The sequence below is a fragment of the Gasterosteus aculeatus genome, chromosome 15 (genome assembly GCF_964276395.1).
Source record: "Gasterosteus aculeatus chromosome 15, fGasAcu3.hap1.1, whole genome shotgun sequence".
Lineage (NCBI taxonomy): Eukaryota > Metazoa > Chordata > Actinopteri > Perciformes > Gasterosteidae > Gasterosteus > Gasterosteus aculeatus.
In genome coordinates, this window is record NC_135703.1 from 8,512,649 (window position 1) to 8,534,722 (window position 22,074).

The 22,074-nt window shown below is 44.6% G+C and overlaps 5 protein-coding genes across 20 annotated transcripts in view; 2 read left to right on the forward strand and 3 right to left on the reverse strand.

Moving 5' to 3' along the window:
• fancm (FA complementation group M) overlaps positions 1-825 on the reverse strand; it is a 32,057-nt gene extending 31,232 nt beyond the window's left edge. For all 4 annotated transcript variants that reach the window (XR_013452832.1, XM_078090007.1, XM_040199209.2 and 1 more), the window contains exon 1: positions 41-825. Coding sequence is in view for 3 of the 4 variants with exons in the window: in XM_078090007.1 (XP_077946133.1) it covers positions 41-740 (700 nt within the window). In the remaining variant the exon portion in view is untranslated. The remainder of the gene's footprint in view (positions 1-40) is intronic.
• Positions 366-3,510, forward strand: iqcc (IQ motif containing C). The gene is made up of 5 exons (XM_040199233.2): positions 366-1,154; positions 1,380-1,523; positions 1,597-1,936; positions 2,615-2,736; positions 3,313-3,510. Exons 1-5 carry the CDS (start codon positions 1,113-1,115, stop codon positions 3,358-3,360), a joined length of 696 nt encoding a protein of 231 aa, XP_040055167.2. The 5' UTR covers positions 366-1,112; the 3' UTR covers positions 3,361-3,510.
• Positions 3,511-4,078: 568 nt separating this feature from the next.
• Positions 4,079-8,792, forward strand: dcdc2b (doublecortin domain containing 2B). Of its 10 annotated transcripts, XM_078090013.1 has the most exons (14): positions 4,079-4,213; positions 4,392-4,692; positions 4,835-4,886; positions 5,700-5,770; positions 6,219-6,350; positions 6,436-6,570; positions 6,657-6,696; positions 6,802-6,867; positions 6,988-7,156; positions 7,256-7,365; positions 7,490-7,543; positions 7,908-7,967; positions 8,057-8,134; positions 8,227-8,792. In XM_078090013.1, exons 2-14 carry the CDS (start codon positions 4,409-4,411, stop codon positions 8,254-8,256), a joined length of 1,281 nt encoding a protein of 426 aa, XP_077946139.1. In that variant the 5' UTR covers positions 4,079-4,213; positions 4,392-4,408; the 3' UTR covers positions 8,257-8,792. The 10 variants fall into 10 exon arrangements, 9 of the variants coding, with proteins under 9 accessions (XP_077946139.1, XP_040055159.2, XP_077946138.1 ...); XM_040199225.2 differs by having other exon boundaries at positions 6,657-6,708; positions 8,057-8,421; XM_078090012.1 differs by having other exon boundaries at positions 8,057-8,421.
• tmem234 (transmembrane protein 234) lies at positions 8,666-11,465 on the reverse strand. Its single transcript, XM_040199237.2, has 5 exons — positions 11,222-11,465; positions 10,812-10,963; positions 10,661-10,727; positions 10,294-10,386; positions 8,666-9,966 (listed from the first exon to the last, which is right to left on the reverse strand). Exons 1-5 carry the CDS (start codon positions 11,232-11,234, stop codon positions 9,863-9,865), a joined length of 429 nt encoding a protein of 142 aa, XP_040055171.1. The 5' UTR covers positions 11,235-11,465; the 3' UTR covers positions 8,666-9,862.
• A 204-nt stretch (positions 11,466-11,669) lies between these two features.
• ncmap (non-compact myelin associated protein) lies at positions 11,670-20,606 on the reverse strand. Of its 4 annotated transcripts, none has more exons than XM_040199236.2 (4): positions 20,129-20,606; positions 13,818-13,912; positions 13,282-13,366; positions 11,670-12,803 (listed from the first exon to the last, which is right to left on the reverse strand). In XM_040199236.2, exons 2-4 carry the CDS (start codon positions 13,897-13,899, stop codon positions 12,524-12,526), a joined length of 447 nt encoding a protein of 148 aa, XP_040055170.2. In that variant the 5' UTR covers positions 13,900-13,912; positions 20,129-20,606; the 3' UTR covers positions 11,670-12,523. The 4 variants fall into 4 exon arrangements, with proteins under 4 accessions (XP_040055170.2, XP_077946143.1, XP_077946145.1 ...); XM_078090017.1 differs by lacking the exon at positions 20,129-20,606 and adding an exon at positions 20,009-20,054; XM_078090019.1 differs by lacking the exon at positions 20,129-20,606 and adding an exon at positions 19,997-20,040.
• Between the last annotated feature and the right edge of the window lie 1,468 nt (positions 20,607-22,074).

Here is a 22,074-nt window from a genome sequence, read left to right on the forward strand (position 1 = left end):
AGCGTGTGTGTGTTGTTGGTTTTAGAAGCGTGGTCGTCACCTGTCAGCTCAGCCATGTGAGCCTGAGGGATCCCCATCACCTTGTAGCAAGCCTCGATCTGCTGCGCCACCAGAGGCTTGGTGGGCGCCATGAACACGATCTTCCCCGATGGATACCAGCGGTAGAAGTTGTACATAACCACGGCGGCTATAAACGTCTTCCCCAGGCCCGTGGGCAGACACACCAGCGTGTTCCGAAAGAGGGCGGCCTCCGATATCTTCACCTGGTACTCCCGGATGGGGTAGTTGGTGGGGTAGATCCATACCTTGGCCGAGGAGCCGTCGAAGCCAGGGAGGTCCGGGTAGGTCCGCCCGGGTGACGCGGAGGGACCGAGGGCAGCGCTCTCGGTTGATACACGGGCGTCATTTCGAAAATAGTTCGCATCATTAAGCTGTAGGCACTTTTCCGCCTCGGACACGGCGACCACCATAAGGTCGTCGTCGTCATCGTCATATTCATACAGAGGCGGGGGGTCCTCTGTCCTCGCCCCGTGACCTATTTGAGGCCAGAGAGGGTTGGGGGGAAGAGAGGGGAGGCGTGTTGTCACGTTAGCTACCTGGGCGCCGTTGCTCGGGGCGACGTTAGCTCTGCGCCGCCCAGCGGCTTTCTTGACCTCTTTCTTGGGTGGAAAAGCTTTGTTTTGAGAGACGGGTCCGCCCCATGTCTGGAACAACGTCCTCTGGTTTGAGCCACTACTCATTTTCTATTGTTGTGGCGGAAAAACTTGAGAAGAAGGGCCATGGCACGAGCGGTGGCAGCATTGCGAAGTGACTACCGGGTACAACAACACGGGGTCACTTCCGCCCGCATTTTGTCAAATTACAACACCACATACGTAACGATGGTTTTACTCCAGAGCAATTTCGATACATTTTACATACAGTTTAGATTCGGGGGGAAGCTGTGTACTATATTGACGGTGACAAATCAAGCTAGGCGCTAAATCATCACCCGTACGTTGTCATCGTAAACAATGAGGCTTTTATTTTTGTGTGCGTGACACCGGAAGAAAAGGCAAAGTTTGAGCTCGTCTCCCGCGCTCCCCGAGTAACGCTGTCACGTTACCATAGCAATGGACAGACGTGAATGGGAGAAGTTACTCACCTGCTTTCAGGTAACTATTTCTCAAACGCCGTTTGTCCTCCTCTCAAGCCGAAAAGCCTCATGATGGTGTTCAAAGTCGGTTTTTTTTTAGTTTAACTAAACTGTAAAAAATGGCTGCTAACGTTGGACTGTGCTACAGCTGTTAGCATTCACGCTACCAAAAACTACACTAGAGACGTGCTGCGTCTCGTTAGTTCAACGTTGCTGTGTACGTCAACTCTCCGCTCATCGACAGGCATCTGCTCGGGGATTCTTGGTGAGAAACCAAGTGCGTCGTGGGCGAGAAGACTTTGAGGACATCGTGAAAGAGATTGATGGAGGCTTGGCCCACCTGGTGTGGAAGGAGATGGTCATCCCCATTCCCCACTTCACAGACACCGTAGGTTAGCGTTAAGTGAAACTTAACAGCATCTCTATCGCTCTCTCTCATGCTCGTGCCCATGTATTTCCAGGACAGACCCTTTCTACGACCCAGCAACTCGGCCGGCAAGTTTTCAAATCCACGACTAGCTCCCTGTGCCGGTCCCCCCCCATCATCACCACCAGCAACACCATCACCATTGCCACCATCACCAGCACCGCTGTCAGAGGAGAGGGGAGGTCGTCGCGTGGAAGCAGAGAGAGACGATTCACAAACCAGGCCAGGACAGGCTTTCGTTCCTCGGCGCTGTATCCAGAGCAGTAGTGTGACAGTCGGTGGAGGGTCACAGAAAGACGGCGCAGAGGTGGAGAAGGATGGTGGAGACTCCACCACGGTCCAGAGCCGATTGCAGCTGGACCGGTCTCAAAAAGGTGAGAGCTATGAACATCACCGTCGTAAAAGGTGAAATGTTGCGTGTCGTGTGAGGCTTCGACTGATAATTCGGTTCCCAATCGTTTCATGCAATGACATTTTATAAACTAAGAAAATTGCCAATCACAACTTCCAAGCCCTCAATGAGATGCTTTCACTGTCATTCACAGTTATATTATAGTGAAAAGGAGATCTGCACAGACTTGAAACAGCAAATGTTGACTCATTTGCCTTAATAAGGGACATCAATTGGTAATTGATCACAAAAAAAGTTGATTTAAAGAAATCAAATTAAACGATTGATGAAACTTAATTTTTTGAGCACCAGTCTTGTTGTGTGAAAAAATTCTCAGTTGAGGATGGAATACATTATTAGCTGTGATTTGGTTTGTTTTAATTATTTAAAATATTGATATGCTTCAGAACCTTCAAATCAACCTGAAAAGGGAGCAATTTCATAGTATTGAAGCTCATTAATCTCCCCACATTTGAATAGTTTTCACTTTAGAATAACTAAAAAGAGACAAATAAATGAAAGAAATAGTGTAAAGAATATCGAGGCAAATTGGACCTTTTTGTATCAAACACATGGTATACTTGTATCATTGCAAAACAGATTCATCTCGGGCAGGGCAGATGTCTTATCGCTCATTTTTAAATTGCCATCCTTCCTCCAGCTCCCCGGCTGTTGTGCTTGGCTAAGGAGGTGCCTTGCACCCCAGAGGGCCTCCGTCTCCATAGAAACACCCTCACCATGGAGCTGGTCTGGCTCCAACAGGCCATTGACAGCAGAAAAAAGGTAAGAAGGAAGTGGTTTGTTCCCTCCATTCATTCAGCAGTCGCGGTGACCTGCTGGGAGAAGATTGCATCTGCTTCAAAAGATAACTTCTTTCAAAATAAAATAGAAAATGCCTGCATTACGTATCTGCGCCTAAATAATAACCATTGTGTATCAGCAGCATCAGTAGCTCCCAGTAACGGCCGACATGTTCTGGAGGCGGTGAAGCAGCACCAGTATACCGAGGCCATGTGCTAGATTCTGCTTTTTTTCTACCATCTAGACTCGTTATTAAATTCTTAGTTTCTTAGCATATTCTGCTACCTGCACCCTTTGCGCAAAGCGTTTGTACCGATTAAATCCCTTCATTTATCTTACAACAAAAGGAATGTTGTCACGTATCCTCCGTCACTGGTCCCCTGCAGCTCCGGGGGCCCCGGGGATGTGAAGGTGCCACGGTGTGGATCCGTGTGTGCGCAAAGAAGACATGATGTAAACCTCAGCTGGCATCAGAGAAAGCAGGACTTACTGATGCAGGGGACTTTGCTCACCCCAGGTGAACCTTTTTTAATGACTCTTCTGTCTCCTCCTCTACAGTACTTGTCACTGAAGGACCGGCTGAGCGTGACAACAGAAGCCACGTGAAATGGACTCGATAATGTTGGACTAACTGAAATTTTATGCATTAAAAAACGCAACATAAATAGAGTGGTATTTACGATGTGTTTGACGAAAGCTGTACGTTGTATATATTTGTTGCTAATTTAAAATGTGAATAAATTGTTTTTTCTCCTTTCTGCTCTTTTTTTTTTTTTGCCGCAGCAGTGGCTTCGCTGGTATTGCATCCAAAGGTAGCTAATGTTGTGTGGGAGGACCGCTCTTTCACAGGAGACATTCTTGGCTCTGTTGAGACTCAAAGAAGCTCAAATTTCCCATTTCTATCACAGTGAATGAGTCTTTCTCTCATCACATAAGCGGATTATCCTACAAAATATTCTCAACTCTGTGAAACTGCTGTTGTATTTTGGTATCATTATCTTTTAAAGAGCACCAACAGGAGGAGGCTGAACAAGACGAACATTGGAGATAAAGTTGCAGGGCCCTAGTTCTAAAAGTATTCATTTTATTAGCTCATATAAGACAAATACTACCGCTAATAATAATGATACATTTACATAAAATACAGACAACAGGGTGAAGAGGTTATCTCATTGATTCAGCTCACGACCCGTTCTCTTCCCTTCTGTCCGTCTCTTTTGTTGTGGTTGCTGCCGAGGGTTTGGCCCACAAAGCCAGTCATTGCTGGCCACGCTGCCATGGCGACCAGAAAATACTTACCGCCGTCAGTGGAGAGTGTGTGCGTGTGTGTGTGTGTGTGTGTATGTGTGCGTTCAGGGGGTAGATAGTACAGAACGCAGTAAGCCGGAGTCCAGACGGGCCCATTTTCACCTTTTGCCTTCAATTCTAGGATTTCCTCGCTTCCTCGTCCGCCTGGAGCGTGAGTCCCTGAACATCTTTATTAATGTGTGACCTGAGGTCATGTGCTGTGTGAGTGTGTCTGGTGTGTGAAGGTACTCGGTAAATGCCACTGCAGGCTTGTAGCGAGCGATGTGGACGCGACGCTGACGTACGTGGACTCAAACACGGCCCTTTTCTGGAAAATGTCTCCGCGACAGTGATTCCCGGCTTGCCGATGGCGGCGGCCGCCGCGGGCACGACGCCGCGGCCTCCGGTGAAGAGCGTGGTGGTGTACAAGAACGGAGACCCCTTCTACAGTGGACGGAGGTTCGTGGTCAACCAGAGACAGGTGGCCACCATGGAGGCCTTTCTGACTGAGGTGACCCAGAGCATCGGGGCTCCGCTCGCCGTCAGGACTCTGTACACCCCCAGAAAGGGCCACAAGGTCATAGACCTCCAGGAGCTTCAGACGGGAGCCCAGTATGTCGCTGCTGGCTTCGAAAGGTTCAAGAAACTGGAGTGAGTACAAGCGCCGCTTGCTGTACTCATATAAGAAATCATTTGACCTCCAATAGGACAATTTTCTAAATGAATTTAGAATGAATGCTTGTATTTGAATAAGAGGTGTGAAGATGTATTTCTCTGTTGTTTTGATGTTTAGTTACTTGAACGCCAGAGGCAAAAATCCGCCCGCTGCACGTGAAGAAACCCAGGTAGGCTCTCGTTTTGTCACGTGACTTGCTTTTTCAGCCCCACGGCACGGCCCGTCACTGATTAATCCCGGTCTGAGCAGGAGGAATGCACCGCCCAGGCTGCACCGTGCACACATCATCGATTCACACTGAATAGATGTCACACGAGCACACGAGCATCCACTCGTGCTGACGAGTGACGGCTTGGCGTCTCACATTTCCTGAAAGACACAAAAGTGGCGCAGAGCGGTTGTGTGTGCCTCGGGGGGTCTGCCATTTTGCTTCTGCATGCCGGTGTTGTGGTTGCTTTGGAGCAACGCGGGAAGTGTGTCCGTGAGAGAGTGGTGTTTTAATCGCCGCTGGAACAAAGAGTGATGCTTCCACGCGGAGTCATCTGAGCTCCGTGCTTGTCTGGACCGGCCCAGTGACCACATTCACCAACGCACGCCTCCTTCTTCGCTCAGGGGACACTGGAAGCGCAGTAAACTACTGCCGCTCCAGATTTTTAAAAAAAATGATGGTTGTTCCGAGCTTATTTTAGAGGCAGACTGATGACGGCTTCAGATGTCACTGATTTGACACTTTGACAGGAGCCTTCAGGTCAGACTGGGAATGTGCCGGTTCTCTGTTTCCGCACTCAATCCGACATGAGCAGAATAGTTAGTCAGTCATGACACATTTAGGATGGCGGATTTTTCTGAGACGGATGTGCAGGGTAATTGAAGTGCACGACATGAATGAGGTAAAAAACGATTTTCTAGTTTCTCTTAGAAAATGTCAACGTTATAATGTTTTTCAGTGCCATGCATGTGATTTTCTGACTATCTTCTGCAGGCAAAAGTAACCCAGAGGCCAAATGTTTCAGCCAAATGGAGGAAGTTTATACCCATACCTTGCATTTTACAGTGAGTTGGACAAACTTTGATAACACACACAATGAATTACTCTTTACAAGAATCCATGACCATGACCAGCTCCATGACCGTAGGCCCGTCATTTGTTCTATCTGTCCAACATTTTGGTTTAGACAAGGTAGCCCCCCCCCCTCCCCGAATTAATCCTTCCCTTAAAGTTCCCCTCAGGATGAACTGTAATGACTTTGAAAATAACTCTGTAACTGTAGTAACTCTGAATATTTATTTATTCAGTGCCACAACATCAGATCAAACTTTTTATTTGTCAAGGGAAATTTGACAATAAAAGGATTGTATCTGAGGAAGATATCCTGCTGAAGGCTTCCTGCTTTGCCTGAACGTTTTGTCATGGCCACTATAGACAGGAGTACATATGAGCTTGTACTGTATTGTTTCAAACAGGATCGTTTTTTACATTTTTTACATTCTTTCTGTTCAGCGTTTTCCGCAATGGAGATCTCCTGTGTCCACCATTCCGGTTCATCATTCCTCGGAGCATGCAGCAGGACCTGGAGAAGATCCTGAGTCTGGTCACGGAGAAGGTCAGCCTACGAACCGGAGCGGTGCGCAGGTCAGTGACGCCTGCACACACTCACGTGCACATGCGCCCGCTGTAGGATACAAATAGATCATCCCTGAGTCCTGTGCTTTATCAGGTTGTGCACCTTGGAGGGGGTAACTGTGTCCTCGGCTGTGGAGCTGGAGACAGGACACTGCTACGTTGCCGTGGGAACCGAGAGGTTCAAGAAACTTCCATATGTGGAGCTTTTGGTTTCAAAAGCCACAGAGAGGTATTGTTTTGCAAAGACTCTTTGTGTGTTCATGTGCCTCTTTGCTGGCTGCTCTGCACAATATTGTTTCTCTCTTTATTTTGTAGATATAATCCAGGAAAGAGAAGGCTGTTAAGGAGAAATGAGGTACCTTTAGTTGTGAGTGTAGAGTTAATATTTGTGTGTCCTGAAATAGTCTTAGTGTTGCTGTTCTTGAGTACATTTGGATCTCGTGTCTCGTGTTTCTATTAGTACAGGAAGGCGAGGAGCGGTCCGGAAGACCAGCACAGCGACTCGGCCCTCCTCGACTCCCCAGAGGTAAGAAACAACCCGCTCGCTTTTCTTTTGTTCCCCGCTAATAGAGCGCCACCAGACACACTGTGCTGAGGCCGCTTGGTGCCTGTCACATTAAGGCAGTTCCATCCCTGCCAATTTCAGTCAGACGGTCGGCGGGTGAAGTCGACCGGGGACGAAGCGGCAGCTCCAGCCGCCGCGCAGCAGAGGAGCAGGAGGGAGGCAGCCGACGAGGCCTCCGCGTTCTTCGCCAGGCCGGTCAAGATCCGCAGCCACGGGGAACAGCCGAGACCCCCGGCCAGCAGCGGGCCCGGTGAGGATCACCCGTTCTGACTCTACGTCGAGCTTTTGCAACGTTCAAAACGGGGTTTGATGCATTCTTTTGTGGCGTTCTCATTTCTGCGCGTTCCAGTCCAGCCGAGCGTGTTCGGAAGAGCCGCGAGGAAGAGAAGAGAGGAGGCGCGAGGGGCCGAGGAGGTGCACGAGGATGAAAACACAGCCACGGAGCTCCCCGTTGACCAGGTGCGCTTCACCATCGGGGTCTTTGTCACCGCGTTGCACAATGAAAGAATGAAATGTCAAAGGTTCAATGTTCATGTTCAGAGCCGAGGACGTCTGTAAACCCGACTCTCGTGTTTGTCTAAAGAAAGCTGCAGAAATAGTGGAGGACGAGGATTTCAACAGCAGACACATACATCAGGTAAAACAAATTATTTGTTTTTTTGTGAATTTGTTACATTCTTCACAAAATGGAGAAATTCATATTGTCACGTTCAGGAACCCTAACCCAAACATTTAAGAGGGTATATATCGGAAACAACATGGATCCCCGATGATAAATTGATGGTTCATGCATTATGCTGTCTTTCATAAATTAAAGTCAATGCAGTTAAAACACGAATATTTGATAAATTTGATTCTATATGTGGGAAAAAAACAGCAGCACAATGGGAGCGAACTAACACAATGGAAAATGTCCGTAACATATGAGAGGGTGTTTACATGTGTGTCTTGGTATAGAAAAGTTCATTTTTTAATTGGGTGAAACTTTTTTCCTGTGACAGGCGCCGTTACCTGAACAAGATGGTGTGAAACAGACGGAAAACTCTGCTGCGGAAACACCGGTACCAATACACACGCTACAGTCGGGTTCCACTCAGAAGTAAACAGACACACAAAGTAGTCACACGAGATGCGTGTCTCATTTTAAAAGGTGCATGAGTTGAAGCAAACGTCTCCAGAGTCACGGCCTCCGCCATCAGCCACCGCGCCACAGAACGGGGAAGAAAAGGCAAGTTTACTTCCTCACAGCTTGTTGCCTTTGACGTGTCCATGTGCGCCTGATTGCCTTTTCTTTTACACTGTAATAATTTGATTAAACAGGAGAGCCTACGTAATCAGGAGGACTGTTAAAACAATAAGCACAAACGACGCCTCCGAGACGTCATCGTAACAAGCAGAAGATGTGCGGCTAAATGAGTCTTTGATTACATTGGAGATATTTCGACTGTGGTGATGAAAATGTGAAATCATTCATTTATGCTGTTTTCTTTTACGAAATAAATTACAAGTCAAAAGTGTCCGGATAATATAAGAACAGAAATAACAAATGATGGACACACTATGTTTAATACAGTCAGTCAAAACTGGACTTTTCTGACATTTTTAGCTCCTAAAAGACAGGGATCATTCTAATGCAGATATTGTGCATCTATATATAGATACACTTATATTTGTGGAAAAGGAACATAATTTTTTTTGGGGACATTTTATTCCTAAATGTATTTCCGATCTGCAGAAATCAGTGATGGAGACCATCATGTTTTGCCAACAATTTAATAATAAAATATCAGCCACATCTCAAGCTGAATAGGTAAAACCATAATAAAGTTGTCTGTACAGCGTTATGGGTCCATTAAAGACTGGGACAATAAAAATATACATTACTATGTCCAATTTCGTTATTCAAAAAATCTGAACCCTACACGTCAAAGTTAAAAAGAACCATGTTAATCTTACAAAGAAATAAAAACAGCGGTTTATGATTTTCAGCAATAAATGTTTACAAGTCAGCAGGAAAAACTAAGTACAGTAAATGAAGAGCAGCTTTATTCTACTCTCCTGCGTCCCTTCTTCCCCAAAGCCTCTTCACGCTGTAGAAGTGTGCCGACCAGAGAGTTTGATCAAATGGCTCCATTTCAAACCCCAGCGGTATTTGTCTGAGGCCTCTGGCATTTATGCCAACAGCGGTCCCATGGTAAGACAGCCGAGGGCTTAAAAGTAAAAGCTAACAGCCGGCAACTTGGAGGCAAGCGCTATAAATCTAGTCTGGTGCTGAGGTGAACCCTGCATGAACCCACGTCCCCTTCAGCTCGGCGTGAGCGTTTCTGCACAAAGGTTTTAAAGCTGACGCTGAGTCAAGACTTTGTTGACGGGACCTTTTCGCAGTCTGCTCCGCAGTTTTTTTTTAATGGTTAGTACCTCAAAATGAGCACTTTCAGATTCATGTTTAAAATATTTTTAGTAATTTATAAATTTATTTAAGACACATCATTTCATATGTTATTGCATAACTTAAGGAAAGGGATAGGCTTAAGTTTAATGGAGAAAACAATATCTGAACATACCATTTAAAAAAAACAGTTTATCGCTACAGTAATGCAAGATTTTGGGTTAGAACACCTTAATTTGAGGCTTTTCCGTAGAAGTATTCATACATGTGGTTGGTCTATAAATGCATTTCTGCCAACTCTCCGTCTCCTTGTATCTCTCCTACAAATCCCTTAACTTTCCCCCGCATCTGAAACATCAGCTTAAATGACCCCCCCCCCCACCTCAGCTCGGTGATTGGCAGCCTGTGAGCAGCCTCACCGAGACACACCTCTACTCGTCTCTCTGTGTGTATTCTCCCCGTGTCTGCGTTGGATTTCTCCTGTTCGTAAGGAGTCCTGGTCCAGCTACGCTTTGGGAATCTTTCCTCCTTGCCTGAGGAGTCTCTTGAAGGTACAGGAGAATTTGTTTAAATCCTCATGTCGGCCTGCATCTCAGTTTTTGTGTCTTCGATGGAGCTTAGAACACAAAGGCCGATGCCGGCCATGGTGAGGAACATTCCTGCAACGGCCTCTGCAGAGAGTCAGGAGTAAAGGACATGAAGGCGAAAGAATATTAGAAGAATGACATCTTAAAAATCACACAACCAGTAGGTTGTCATCAGTCACGTTTCAATGAGAGGAAAAGGGAAGATGAGGAAATCAACTGCTCATTTATGTCTTGGTGTGCCAGTCAAGTAACGTTAAGCTGATATTACTTGATTATTGCGTATGTGAGCTCTCCGAACATGTTCCAGAAGCCAATGTCTGAAGCTTGTAGCATCCCAGATGTGTCCTCGTGTGTGTCAGTAAGTGCGGGACAGAAAAAAAGCAAACTAGTGTAAGAAAATGAGTCACTTACGTTTGCCTCCAAACTCTTCACCCAGCAGCTTGCCAGTGAACAGAGTGCAAAGGAAGGTGAGCGAATTGGCCACGGGAACAGCAAGAGATAACTCTGCATAACAGAATACAATATTATTGTAAAATATAAAGATATAATATTTTGTTACCAAAATGCAATATGCAAACCTACACCTCCAGCATGATACCAGTGGAAAACTACCCAGAGTTGAGTCAAAATGTTACACAAGTATTAGTACAATGAGACCCATGTTTGTAAATGGATACTTCTTTGTCAAATAGTATCCTTTTTTGTATTTTTATGAAACAAATAAGTATAGGGTCTTTCTCTTTCTGTGTGTGTGTGTGTGTGTGTGTGTGTGTCTCACCTGTGGTGGAAAGTGTATAATAGTACACCAAAGAGCCACTCTGGTTCAGGAGAAATGGGATCAGGTACTGTGGAGAAAGAAGTTCAATTCAAGTGATTATAAATGAAAACATGGCACCCTGGCAGAGGAAATCTTTGATGCCAGGATTCACCTTGAGGTTCAGGAGGAGGAACTTGCCCTCCGCCAGGAGCTGGGACACTCTGCTGCTGTGTCGCACATGCTCGATTCCCTCCGTGCCCCTCTTGAGGAAGGGGTTAGTGCAGCCCCACAGCGCCGACACCAGCAGGAGACTCAGCAGCTCCACTGCGAAGCACAACCATCACACACCATCACACCTGCATGTGTGGAATAATGACCAACTAGTGGTCTATGACGACAGCGGAATAGCCTCTTAGGCTAGGCTAACGCTAGCGTGCTTCCGTAGCGCTAGCCGTGATTCTTTTAGTCCTCTTAATATTTAGTCAAGCTTGAGCGGAACGCATAGGACTACTTATATATTCGGGCTAAAAATACTTGGCAAATATATATTTTAGAAAGTAAGTGAGCTTGTTGGCCACTCACCTGCGGTCACCATCGTTCGTTAGTGATTCAGGGTGCATTCAAGACAACTCAGTTTGAAGTAAAAAATCACGCAACGGGGAATATTTTTGAACTGTTTCAAACCTATTTGTTTGTCTATTCTCGTAACGCTCCCGTAACCATGTATTGATAGAGATGACGTATCAGAATATTAAAATGTATTAAATAAAGCAAAAGACAACTTGATGACTCATTCGTTAACCGCAATATTTTTGCAACGTTTCTTGAAATCTTGAATATAGCTTCAGTTTGTTATGGTACCAGAAAGTACCAGTTGAGGGCGATATAACTGACACCAACAACTGAACGCTGATGTGCAACATTACCTCATTGCCGTTTTATTTTTTATTCTGAGGTTTAAAATAATTTATATCTTGCGTCCTCGTGTCATACACATGGCATTTCATTTTGACAAAAGTTTGCAATATCATTTATTTTAAGCTTATTTAATTTAAAGAACAACAAACAGTACAAATACAGAGAGAAATGGAAATAAAGTGCAAAATCCTTTGTTTCAAACTAAAAAGGATTTACATTACATTGTTAAGCTGACACCCATATATCTAAAAATATTTCTATGGTCTCTTTGTTATACAAGTAAAAAACAATTTAAAGATTTCTTTAATGAAAACTAATCTTTCTAATCTGTGAGCAGAAGATAAAGACAGTATAATGCCATGTAAAGCAGATTTAGAATGAATGCTGTAATATCAACACATTTAAAAAAAACATAATGGTATCCATCACACACTTAGATGGTGTATTTCATCCTGTTTTTGTCTTCTCTGACTTTATATTAATCCTACATTTACTCATCACCATATGTGGTCAACTTTAATACAGAAATGTACACACTAAGAGCAATCTAGTCAAGCCATAACTGTGTTTAATCCACATTTACTTCATTATTTTACTATTGATCTGCGTGGACCATTGGGGAGAAACCTTAGCCGTCATTACTCTGAACACTGACAGTATCCAAAAAGCAATTCTTCTCAATAAAGTCTCTAGCCTCCCATCATGCAACATCCTTCATGCAGTCCATCGTGTCTGTTTAAGTTACCATTTTGCTCATAGCGTCTATTTTTGCACACCACAAGTACATCTCGGTGTCATCGTAGGGACGGTGGCAGTGAGGCTCAGCTGGTGGAGATTGGCAGTGACAACCCCAACGTCCCGTTGGGAGTATCCACAGGATTCAGTCGGCATACAGTATATATGGTCGTGGGACAGAGAGGGGACGCCGCTGGGTGCATTTCGTGAGACTAAACCACAGTCTGGTCGCTATGTGTTTGCGGCTGATGTAGAATCGCTCGTGGCGATTCCACTGGATTCACTGATGGTGCTCAACTGCTCCATGTGGTTTCCCTCCAAGCTGCTCAGCTCCGCCTGGTGCAGCGGCAAGGAGTTCTCCGAGATGGGGTTTGAGCTGAAGATGCTTCCCGACACAGAGTGGATGTCCACGGGGCTCAGCGGGATGCTGCTGTGAACTGTGGATTGTGACGTCTTGGGACGAGGTTTGGAGCTGGCTCTGGCTCCCAGGACCCGGGATTCATGTGTCCACCTGGCAACACAATAAAAAGCCTGATGTCCCTTCACTCACACTACTAATCAGAAACATTCCATGTGGTGTTCAGTAATTGTTTGCTCGTGAGATTTCCTTAGTAGTTTCATAGAAACGTCTCAGATATTCAATCTGATGGAAATCTTATTTGGCAAGAAGGGACAAAGTATTCCCATGTTGATCTATTTTATACTTCTACTTTAGAGAAATATTGTCCAAATTAGGTAATAAGTTTTACTTGCTCAGGCCAAATCACTGAAACTACAATCTAGGAGCAGAACAGCATTGAAAAAATAAGTTAAATGTGTTTGAGAACTAAAGGAATATGTCGATATGGACAATTATTTGTATCAGCTTTAAAAAACTAGAAGCAGCAGCAAGCGCCTCCTTGAACAGCCTAAAAATAGCATTGCTTGCTTCAGGAACAGTGACCTTTTATTTGCAGTAATTGTCCTGTCACACAGGAATGGGGCCCTACCTGTTGTACGTCTTCAGGATTATCAGGAGAATGGCGAGAATAATGATGATTCCCAAGACGATGACAGCGATCATTGCCCCCGAACCTGAGACACGTGGCATGATAAATGAACGTGTTAAGAGGTTGTCTTCAAGTCAGCCAAATCTGCTTTGTGCCGTGCGATTCGCCTGCAGATTCTGTGTATTCTCATGAAGTAGTTTGTCGTAGCCTAGCAACACCATCACTCACAGACAAACACAACATGGTAAATATGTCCTATAAAATGCGCGGGTGACACTCCAGCACACACCCTCGAGGTTAGACTCCATGACGCATAGAATAGTTTGGTATTAATGAGGCTTGTCTTATCTTATCTTATGTTTTGTTCTGTTATCACTGTTCAGATTCAAAACCTGATCCTCGACAAAAAACAACAAATTCAACGAGGGTGTGTTTAAACAATATCCAATTCAAGATGCCAAGGAGATGAAGCAGACATGTGAAAACACACACACACACACACACTCACACACACACAGACACACACACATCCTTACTCTGGATGAGTATTTGTTCTTTGGTCTTCGTGATGCTTGTGTTTGAAGGGTTGGTCACAGGTGAGACAGTTGACGCTTGCATCTTCAGCAACAACCTGCACAGAAAGACAAACGCACACATTAAAAAACAAAAACCTCTTTGGTCAACTGACTATTCTCACATAAGTGCACAGCATTACATTTGCAGGAGGTATTAGGAAAACCTTCCTGGTTGTAGATGTGCACGCCCACAATGCTGCAAGCCAGAACAAACCAGGAAACCATGTTTAAACCTGTAGTGTTGCAGTGATTGTGCAAAAAAAATGAATGAGCCTTTTCTTTTTGATGGAGAAAAAACGATACACTTGGTGCTGAATGCTGCGGAATGCGATACAAACAGACGCACCGTTGGCAAACACAAAAGGATTCCCATAACCATCACAATAAATATGTCGTAATGTAAAGATGCACCAATGTGAAACGTGTCCTCTCAGTCACGCCTCGTTTAATCCTACACCATCAACAATGCCTTTCCCAAGGGATGTTATATTGCTTCAGGGCAGTTTTATTGTGTTGGTGTTCATCTTAACAGTGTCATTTTTATCGTATCTATCTGTGTATTGTGTTGGTTCGTGCAGAGATTCTCTTTCATTTAGGAGGTCCCGTTTAGGACACAATCCCCACACAGCTGTAGGTCAGGGCTGTCCCAGTAACTGATACTTCCCCCTCAGCCCAGTGGGGACTCCTTTGCGTGCTCAGAGATCAAAACTCCAGCAAAGTTCCTATCGAATAACAAACACCATACAAAAGTACATTATGATTACATTCAGCCTCATTATAATTATAAGCCTTTGTTTTAGTCCTTTCTTCTTCTGCTTCCACCACACCAGAAAAGAACGAGTGTCAACAAGTGTGGGAGTTCCTCATCCTCTAATTGCACCGAGGACAAGGACACTGCGTCACTGAAGCGTGATCCAGAGATGCGGATCATTCTTATGTAAAAGGATCAGCTGCCATTGTGCCGCCTGATTCGTCAAAGTATCTTTCCTTCTTTATTTGCAGGCGGTTCAGTTAAACCTTGGGAAATGTGTGGGAGTTTGTCATTTTGTCCGATTCACTGTCGCTTGTCTCCAGCTTCAGTGACTAATTTAAAAATCACCCAGTGTGTTGAAATATTATTACTTAGTCAAAGTGTCAAAGGAATGTCAGGCTTTACGATCGACATTGACGCTGAATGGGCCTAAAAACACAGGAACAAGAAAGAGCAGTTACGATAGATGAACTGCTCCTTCGATCGGTCATTCTCAGAACCAACTAACAAAGATAAATGACATAGTTCTGTGTCGGTTTTTGTCACCTTAATAAATGACAAAACACCTTCTACACTTAATATGCGCTTTTGTTCGCAAATGATATTAGTTTATTGCATAGTATATACTGCGTTTCTTCTTAATGATGTATGGGAACATACAGCGGCAGCTTGTGTACACAACCCCTCGGTATTAATGGAGCAGAAAAGGTTACGTTTCCTCTGCGAGCAACGCACGTCCCGGCAGCTTTGCAAAAGGACCGTTTACAACCGCGCGGCTGTGGCCATCGGAAGAGACGAGGAACACGACGCATTCCTGTAATACGCCGAAGGTTCGGTAAAAAAAATACTCCGCGGCATTTTGACTCCTTCGTTTGATGGGTCATGAATCATAACCTCACTCGGAGCTATTACTTGTGTACTGTGCGTTTCAACCAGCGTCCTGCTCAACGGCAAACATTGCTCAACCAACTCCCCCGGTGTTGACACACACTATTAGGCGTAAAGATTAGTAAAGACATATATCATGTTTTCTGTTTGCAGAGGTGACAGTTTCTGATAAATGACTAATCATATACAGCGTAAAGTTGGTAACGCCGCTGCTTTGTAATACGCCGGAGCCATCTAACACCACTAATCTCCAGAAGATAGCTTTGCACAGTACAGACGGTATGACGTTTAGTCCTGTGTATATATTTACAGAAGAGCTATTAGCCTTTCACTATATACGTATAGAGACATTTAAACACGCCTAAAGTAACGTTTTGACATAAAACCCAAATGAACACAGAGACGACCTACATCAATGGGCCCATATTCCTTAATGTACAGACCAGAGGGACTTTGTGCGATTAAATATACCTGGACATGGAAGAGGGCAGGGACAAGAACCAGGGATAAGAACCAGATATTAGAACCAGGGACAAGAACCAGGGACAAGAACAGGGATAAGAATTAGATATTAGAACCAGGGATAAGAACCATGGATAAGAACCAGGGATTAGAACCAGGGACAAGAACCAGGGACAATAACCAGGGATAAGAACCATGGATAAGAACCAGGGATTAGAACCAGGGATAAAAACAATGGATAAGAACCAGATATTAGAAACAGGGACACGAACCAGGGATAAGAACCAGGGACAAGAACCAGGGACAAGAACCATGGATAAGAACCAGGGATAAGAACCATGGATAAGAACCAGAGATAAGAACCCGGGATAAGAACCAGGGACAAGAACCAGAGATAAGAACCAGGGATAAGAACCATGGATAAGAAACAGGGACACGAACCAGGGATAAGAACCCGGGATAAGAACCCGGGATAAAAAACAGGGATTAGAACCAGGGATTAGAACCAGGAATAAAAAACAGGCGGGTGTTGAATTTGTAACGTCAAAGCTTAACAGTACAGTATTTCGTTTCCAAGTGACTAACGAGAACAAGAATTTCTGAAATCGCTACTGTATTGAATCGCGAGCAGCCGCATGACACCATTTCATCAGTAATGGGTGGGTGTGTCGACTCCGGGAGGGTTTCAATGGCGGAGGTGACGTTGGGGTGGGGAGAGCCCTTCAGCTGAGGAAACACCTTAGGTGTTCACACTTCGCAATCCTGGTGACTCCAACCGGACCTCCTGGAAAACCACAAGCCTGAATAGCAAATAGCATAATTACCCCGAGCAGCGTTACGCATAAACATCGTGTTTAACAGGACGTTCCCTTTCAAGCACGCAGTAGAAGGAGACTTGCTCACGTCATTGGCAAAGTACACATAGGACAGATGCATTCAACCTCTTCTGGAGAGTACGTGCGGAGAAGTGTGCAATCTACCGTATGTTCATTTATTTAACAATGCAATATGTTTTACTCCTCCCCAAATTTAGTTGAAAACTATGCGAGAGGTGACAAAAAAAAGGGTTGAAGGGAAAATCATTCAACTCTCACTCTTCACATTTATCTTCTTATCCAAATTAGAACTATTCCTTGAAGCTCAAAGCTCAAAGCTCAGAACCCCTTCGGCAGGTGTCCATACTGTAGCCGGTTTGCTAACCACAAACAGCATGATCCACCGGTCAACTGAGTTATTAATGGATAATCGAGCCATAAACAACAAACCTACATCCTGTATTCTCACCATAACAAAAGGGAAATTTAAATGCCAGTAAAGGATCGTGACAGGAAACGGGTCACATTGTGAGAACAACATTTTCCAAAAAGCACAAAACAAACTGATACGAACTACGGATCTCCTTCTTTTCATTTGACGTTGCTGACCATTGGCCTGCTTCAGATAGATGGATACATAGATTTTATGTTCATAAGCGAAGGAATTTACAACTGAGACAAATGCGATGACTTTGACATCATAATGGCTGCCTTCTCATTGCTGCAGTAACAGTTCTGTTTGTTGTTCCACAAACTGCAGCAATTCGTTAACATGGCAGATTCAATATCCTTTCTTCCGCCCTCAGTAAACACATCGTTTATTGCTTTTCAGAGAGCAGACACCAAACAGGAACTATTTAGTTTCCTCTTTTTCATACGAGGAAAAACCAGACAAAGCTTTTGATCAGCCCTCTTTGCCCCCTCGGCACAGCGCTCTTCCCCGTTCCGTGTTTAACGCAGGCTCCTGGTCGCGTATTCATGAAACACGTTCAAAGCGGGACCTTCATCAGGCAACAGTCGGGATCAATATTTGAGGAGGCATTAAGAAGCTGGTTAACACAACACAGGTGCAGCTGTTAGTTCAGCGAGCGCAACACAGTCTGGTCGCCGTCGGATGCACCTTTCACGTCAAATTTGTTTTCAAGATTTCCAAGAGAGGGTTTTAATTAGGACTTTGCAACCTCCCTCACATGTCGCCGGCGCAGCGTACAGCTGAAATTGGAATAAGATAGAATGTGATATCAGAGATGTAATGAAACACAAAAGCGTGTGGTACAGAGGAAGTATTGTTAAGACATTTGACTCGACGTGTAGCGGTGAAAAGTACAGACCGGGGACATCGCTGAAAGATCTATGGTTTAGATCTAGTATAGATATCCTATTCTAAAAAGATGAATATCAAGAACCACACAACAGGGTTCAGGTGGAAGCTACTTTGTCATTGAGGGTTCGGCAGGTTTGCGCCACAGCTTCTCGCTTACAATCTATTGTTTGCGAGATAAAAAAGGGAAGACAAATGGACATTCAGAAAACAGGAGCTGAAGCGAAAGCGCTGTGGTGTGAGGGCAAGAAAACAACACGTTTTTCTCTCAAAAAGGCCTTCGATTGATCCAATCATTGTCAAAACTGGTGGCTGGGATACGGTGGAAGTGATATTTCTGGCTATCAAACATGTTTCATTGTTGTTTTGACAGTGATACAGTGGCAGAGTTGGGACTTTAACTTGTGATACATGAGCATTTCCAGGTCTAAGACGCCAGAGGATTAAGTTACAGTAGGTTATGAACTGTCATTAGTTTGAAAATATGCAATAAATGCTTGTACTCTGGAATCGGAAAACTGGTTACCTTTATTATTTCATGCTAAATAATAATGCCAGCAATATTTTTCCTGTTACCCCAAGTAACTGTAGTCTGTATCCATTTTTACGGGGCAAATACGTTGTTTATCCTAAAAGCAAAGATACTGTATGCTAGTGGCTAAAGCAGTCAGTATTTGGTAGATGATTTTAATTCCTTAAATATAGCGTCTGGATGACATATGACATATTCATTAAAAGCATGGAAGACTCCAGACTTGGACCAGCAACCCCTTCCTGTAGCCACAACGCCCGGGGGGTGTCAAGCCGAACGAAACTGTACCACTTGAAGCCCTGGAGTGAAATGTCTTCAGGGCCGTCTACGCGCGTCAGAACACCAGAATGTAAATATGAATTTTGAAAGCATGCGACCTGATGAAATCTGATTCATCTCCTTAATATTCATATTACCAGGACAAAGAACCTGCTCAAAGTCTGAGGTTTCGATTTTCCAGTCAGGATATTCCGGTTTCCCAATGGTGTTTTAATCCAATGATAACAGCAGTACCCTAAACAGCTCACCAAAGGAATAATACGGAGATCATATTAGTCAGAATACAGTAATGTGGTAGAGCCGGGTTTTTCTTTAGAGCTGTCCTTTGTAGTACTTTTCACCCACCGAAACTCCATTTCACAATCAGCATTTGATAGTGAAGATGTCTGCTGCTGAAAGGAGCACTTTCTGTGAAAGGTTCAGTGTGCTGAATGACTGTTAATAACTGCGTAACCAGTTAGAGGTGATGGTGGAGACTCTGTTCAGGAGGCTTTCTATGGCGAGATAATAAAGCTTTCCTTTGAAACAGGGCTGTTCCAAGAAGAAAATGACAACAAAAGAAAGTACAAACAATAGCTCTGTGATTATCATCAGACAGACAGACAGAGCATCATTTACATGTGAAAATCAGTTCTACTTCTAGTGGTTACAGTCTCATAATAACCGCATTCATATATTTATTATTCCATAATGTAAATCAGTGGATATTATATCGTGGATCATGAATGGAAGAAGGCAATAGCCGGCTGATTGTAATTTTAAATCCCATTCATGTTCTTATGTGCTTTTATTATCTAATAAAAGTTACCTTGATCCCTTTGTCTCATAACTAACTCAGCCGTCCCACTGACATTTCAGAGGGATCCAAGCTGCAATCTCAGCCTTTTAAATGCAGCTTCTATGCAATTACATGCATTTAAATAAAAACACACTACAGCTACATGAGTTATATTGTTAAATATAACTACAACTTGTAAATAAAGCTACAAGTGGACCAACAACAACAAACACGTACCAATAGGAGACACACGGGTGCTGAAATGCAATATTCCCTCGAGAAGCACAGCGCTCTGGAATGTGAGCTACACTCACCTGTAGACTCACCTTGGCGGTGTCTGGGAGAACATTTGTTCTCACACACACACACACATTGAAAGATTACTCCCAACCACAACACACTACAGTTTATAGGGAGAAAACACACACACACACACAAAGACTTACCGAACCGTCTCCTGTCTGATTTGAGCCTTTCGTCCAGGTGGGAGCGCGAGCAGCGCAGAGCCCCCCTCCCTCAGCTGGCGGGTGGGGGCATAGTCCAGAAGGTGGAGGCGCTGGCGGCTCGCAGCTGTGCTGGGCGCGAGAGGGGACGTGGAAGCAGGAGCAGAAGCGTCGGGGCCACACCGGGAGAGAAAATAGGTCCCAGGTGACAATCCCACACGCGGCACGGACACAAACCCGCAAAAACCGTTTTAAACAACAAGCGAAGGGGGCCGCTGTGTGCGTTAACGCGAAGCGGAGCAGAGAGTGGACAGGAGGAACAAGGGGGAGGAGGGAGCAGCAGCGTGAGGAGACTCCCTCGCTGGGACATTACACACTACTGGTTTTTCAGGTCCTTCCGCCGCGGTCGCTGATCACACGGAGAAGCCGCTCCGCAGACGCCGTGTTCCCGCCTCTCGCGGGTCACGCGCCGGCGGCGTCTGGCACGCGGAGCGCCGCGTTTCGCGTTTTGGTCGAAGAAGAAGATGAAGAGTAACTCAGATAAACATCTAAAATGCTAAGAACACGCGTACGCTGAATGTGTCTTTTGTGTCTCTCAATCAATCCAATCGTTTCTTCTCTGGAGAATGAGGCCGCATAACTGCATGTTTTGAGTGAAGTATTTGGATTTGAAACGCATCACAAAGTCATTTGGACGTTTTCTGTATGTAGTTAAGAATGAAGTGAATCACGAACAATGTGAGCAGGGTGTGTTTGCAGCCATGTCTGCTATTGTCTAATAAGACTATGAAAACACTGTATGTGAAAATATGTCTGAGCAAGAATAGCTATTTTTACTGGCAGTAATCTTCCTGACCTGCCCTATTTGTCTCACTGTCATTGTAACACACCCGGTGTGGTGGTCTCTCCCGAAACAATGGAAACTAGACATCAGGATCGGGCCTCACGTTACCCTCGAGGGGGTTGGTGGTGCCCATGACTATAGAACAAGTCAGTGCTGCACATTTGTTGGAAAGTGTGGCTGATCTTCATACAGTTATTGTTTCTCTTCCCCTGATGGCCTCCATAGAGTAGTCTTTATCTTTGCGTGTCGGAACTTGGAAAGACCGACCTCTGACCTGTCTTTGAGGAAGGAATGTCATAATTTCCTCGAAACCAGAAAAAGGAAATTGCCATTTTTTATTGCCTCTGATCAAAAGAAAGATGATACATCTGAGATTTGAGCTGCTTTTACTGTGGCAGCCAATCTTTTATCACATTTCCTTATTGAGATAAAATTGTTTGCACTCACCGTCCTTATCTGTTTATTAAGTGATGCATTAAGTGACTTTGATTTAAAATCCGAAGTAAATGTTTGATTTGAGGGAATAAACCCACTATAGTATCTGTTGACTTCGCCATGTGCACTTTACTTCAAATCCATTGTATACAATCTCATCAACTCATTTTTTAAAGATCCACATTTGAGCAACTGAGACCAAAGTTCTGTGGGGTCTCCAAAGGAATCTGGAGGCACACGTTCCACCCGGGTGCCCGGGTGCGCATGTCCGTTTTTTTAATAATCATTTACTGTAAACAAAACGGTTCTCAACTGGGAATTTTACGGGTGCAAAAAAACATACTGTAATGTCTTATACGGTGTCACTTTATTTTTCACGGTAAAGCTGCCAGTAATTTACCGTGTATTTCACAAATCTTTTTTTACAGTGCATCTTCATGTTCTGGGGTCATTGTAAAAAGGACTTCCCCACCCCCTCCACCGGGAAGAGGCGTCTTCTTGTGTCATAGTGAGGAGGATACGGGGCGACAACGTGGGCCTCCTGTCACAGCTGTACATCAGCCCTCTCTACCTGTAATGTACTGACAGCCGTCTACTTTTGAACCTTTAGGTCCTTAATTAGTTCATCAGGGAGACCTTAGATCCTCTAGGAGAGAGAGCAAACAAAGAC

What these genes read in the sequence shown, in the direction of transcription:
- iqcc (XM_040199233.2), top strand. Translation starts at nt 1,113, where the DNA reads ATGGACAGACGTGAATGGGAGAAGTTACTCACCTGCTTTCAG. An exon ending in GCTGGACCGGTCTCAAAAAG is followed by an intron (nt 1,937 to 2,614) that starts GTGAGAGCTATG and finishes TCCTTCCTCCAG; the next exon opens with CTCCCCGGCTGTTGTGCTTG. An exon ending in CCATTGACAGCAGAAAAAAG is followed by an intron (nt 2,737 to 3,312) that starts GTAAGAAGGAAG and finishes CCTCCTCTACAG; the next exon opens with TACTTGTCACTGAAGGACCG.
- dcdc2b (XM_040199222.2), top strand. Translation starts at nt 4,298, where the DNA reads ATGCCACTGCAGGCTTGTAGCGAGCGATGTGGACGCGACGCTGACGTA. An exon ending in CGGAGCTCCCCGTTGACCAG is followed by an intron (nt 7,366 to 7,489) that starts GTGCGCTTCACC and finishes GTTTGTCTAAAG; the next exon opens with AAAGCTGCAGAAATAGTGGA. An exon ending in ACAGCAGACACATACATCAG is followed by an intron (nt 7,544 to 7,907) that starts GTAAAACAAATT and finishes TTCCTGTGACAG; the next exon opens with GCGCCGTTACCTGAACAAGA.
- tmem234 (XM_040199237.2), bottom strand. An exon ending in TCCTCCTCCTGAACCTCAAG is followed by an intron (nt 10,728 to 10,811) that starts GTGAATCCTGGC and finishes CTTTCTCCACAG; the next exon opens with TACCTGATCCCATTTCTCCT. An exon ending in TTATACACTTTCCACCACAG is followed by an intron (nt 10,387 to 10,660) that starts GTGAGACACACA and finishes TCTGTTATGCAG; the next exon opens with AGTTATCTCTTGCTGTTCCC.
- ncmap (XM_078090017.1), bottom strand. Translation starts at nt 20,031, where the DNA reads ATGTTCTCCCAGACACCGCCAAG. An exon ending in TTCTCCCAGACACCGCCAAG is followed by an intron (nt 13,913 to 20,008) that starts GTGAGTCTACAG and finishes CTTTCTGTGCAG; the next exon opens with GTTGTTGCTGAAGATGCAAG. An exon ending in ATCCTGAAGACGTACAACAG is followed by an intron (nt 12,804 to 13,281) that starts GTAGGGCCCCAT and finishes TTGTGTTGCCAG; the next exon opens with GTGGACACATGAATCCCGGG.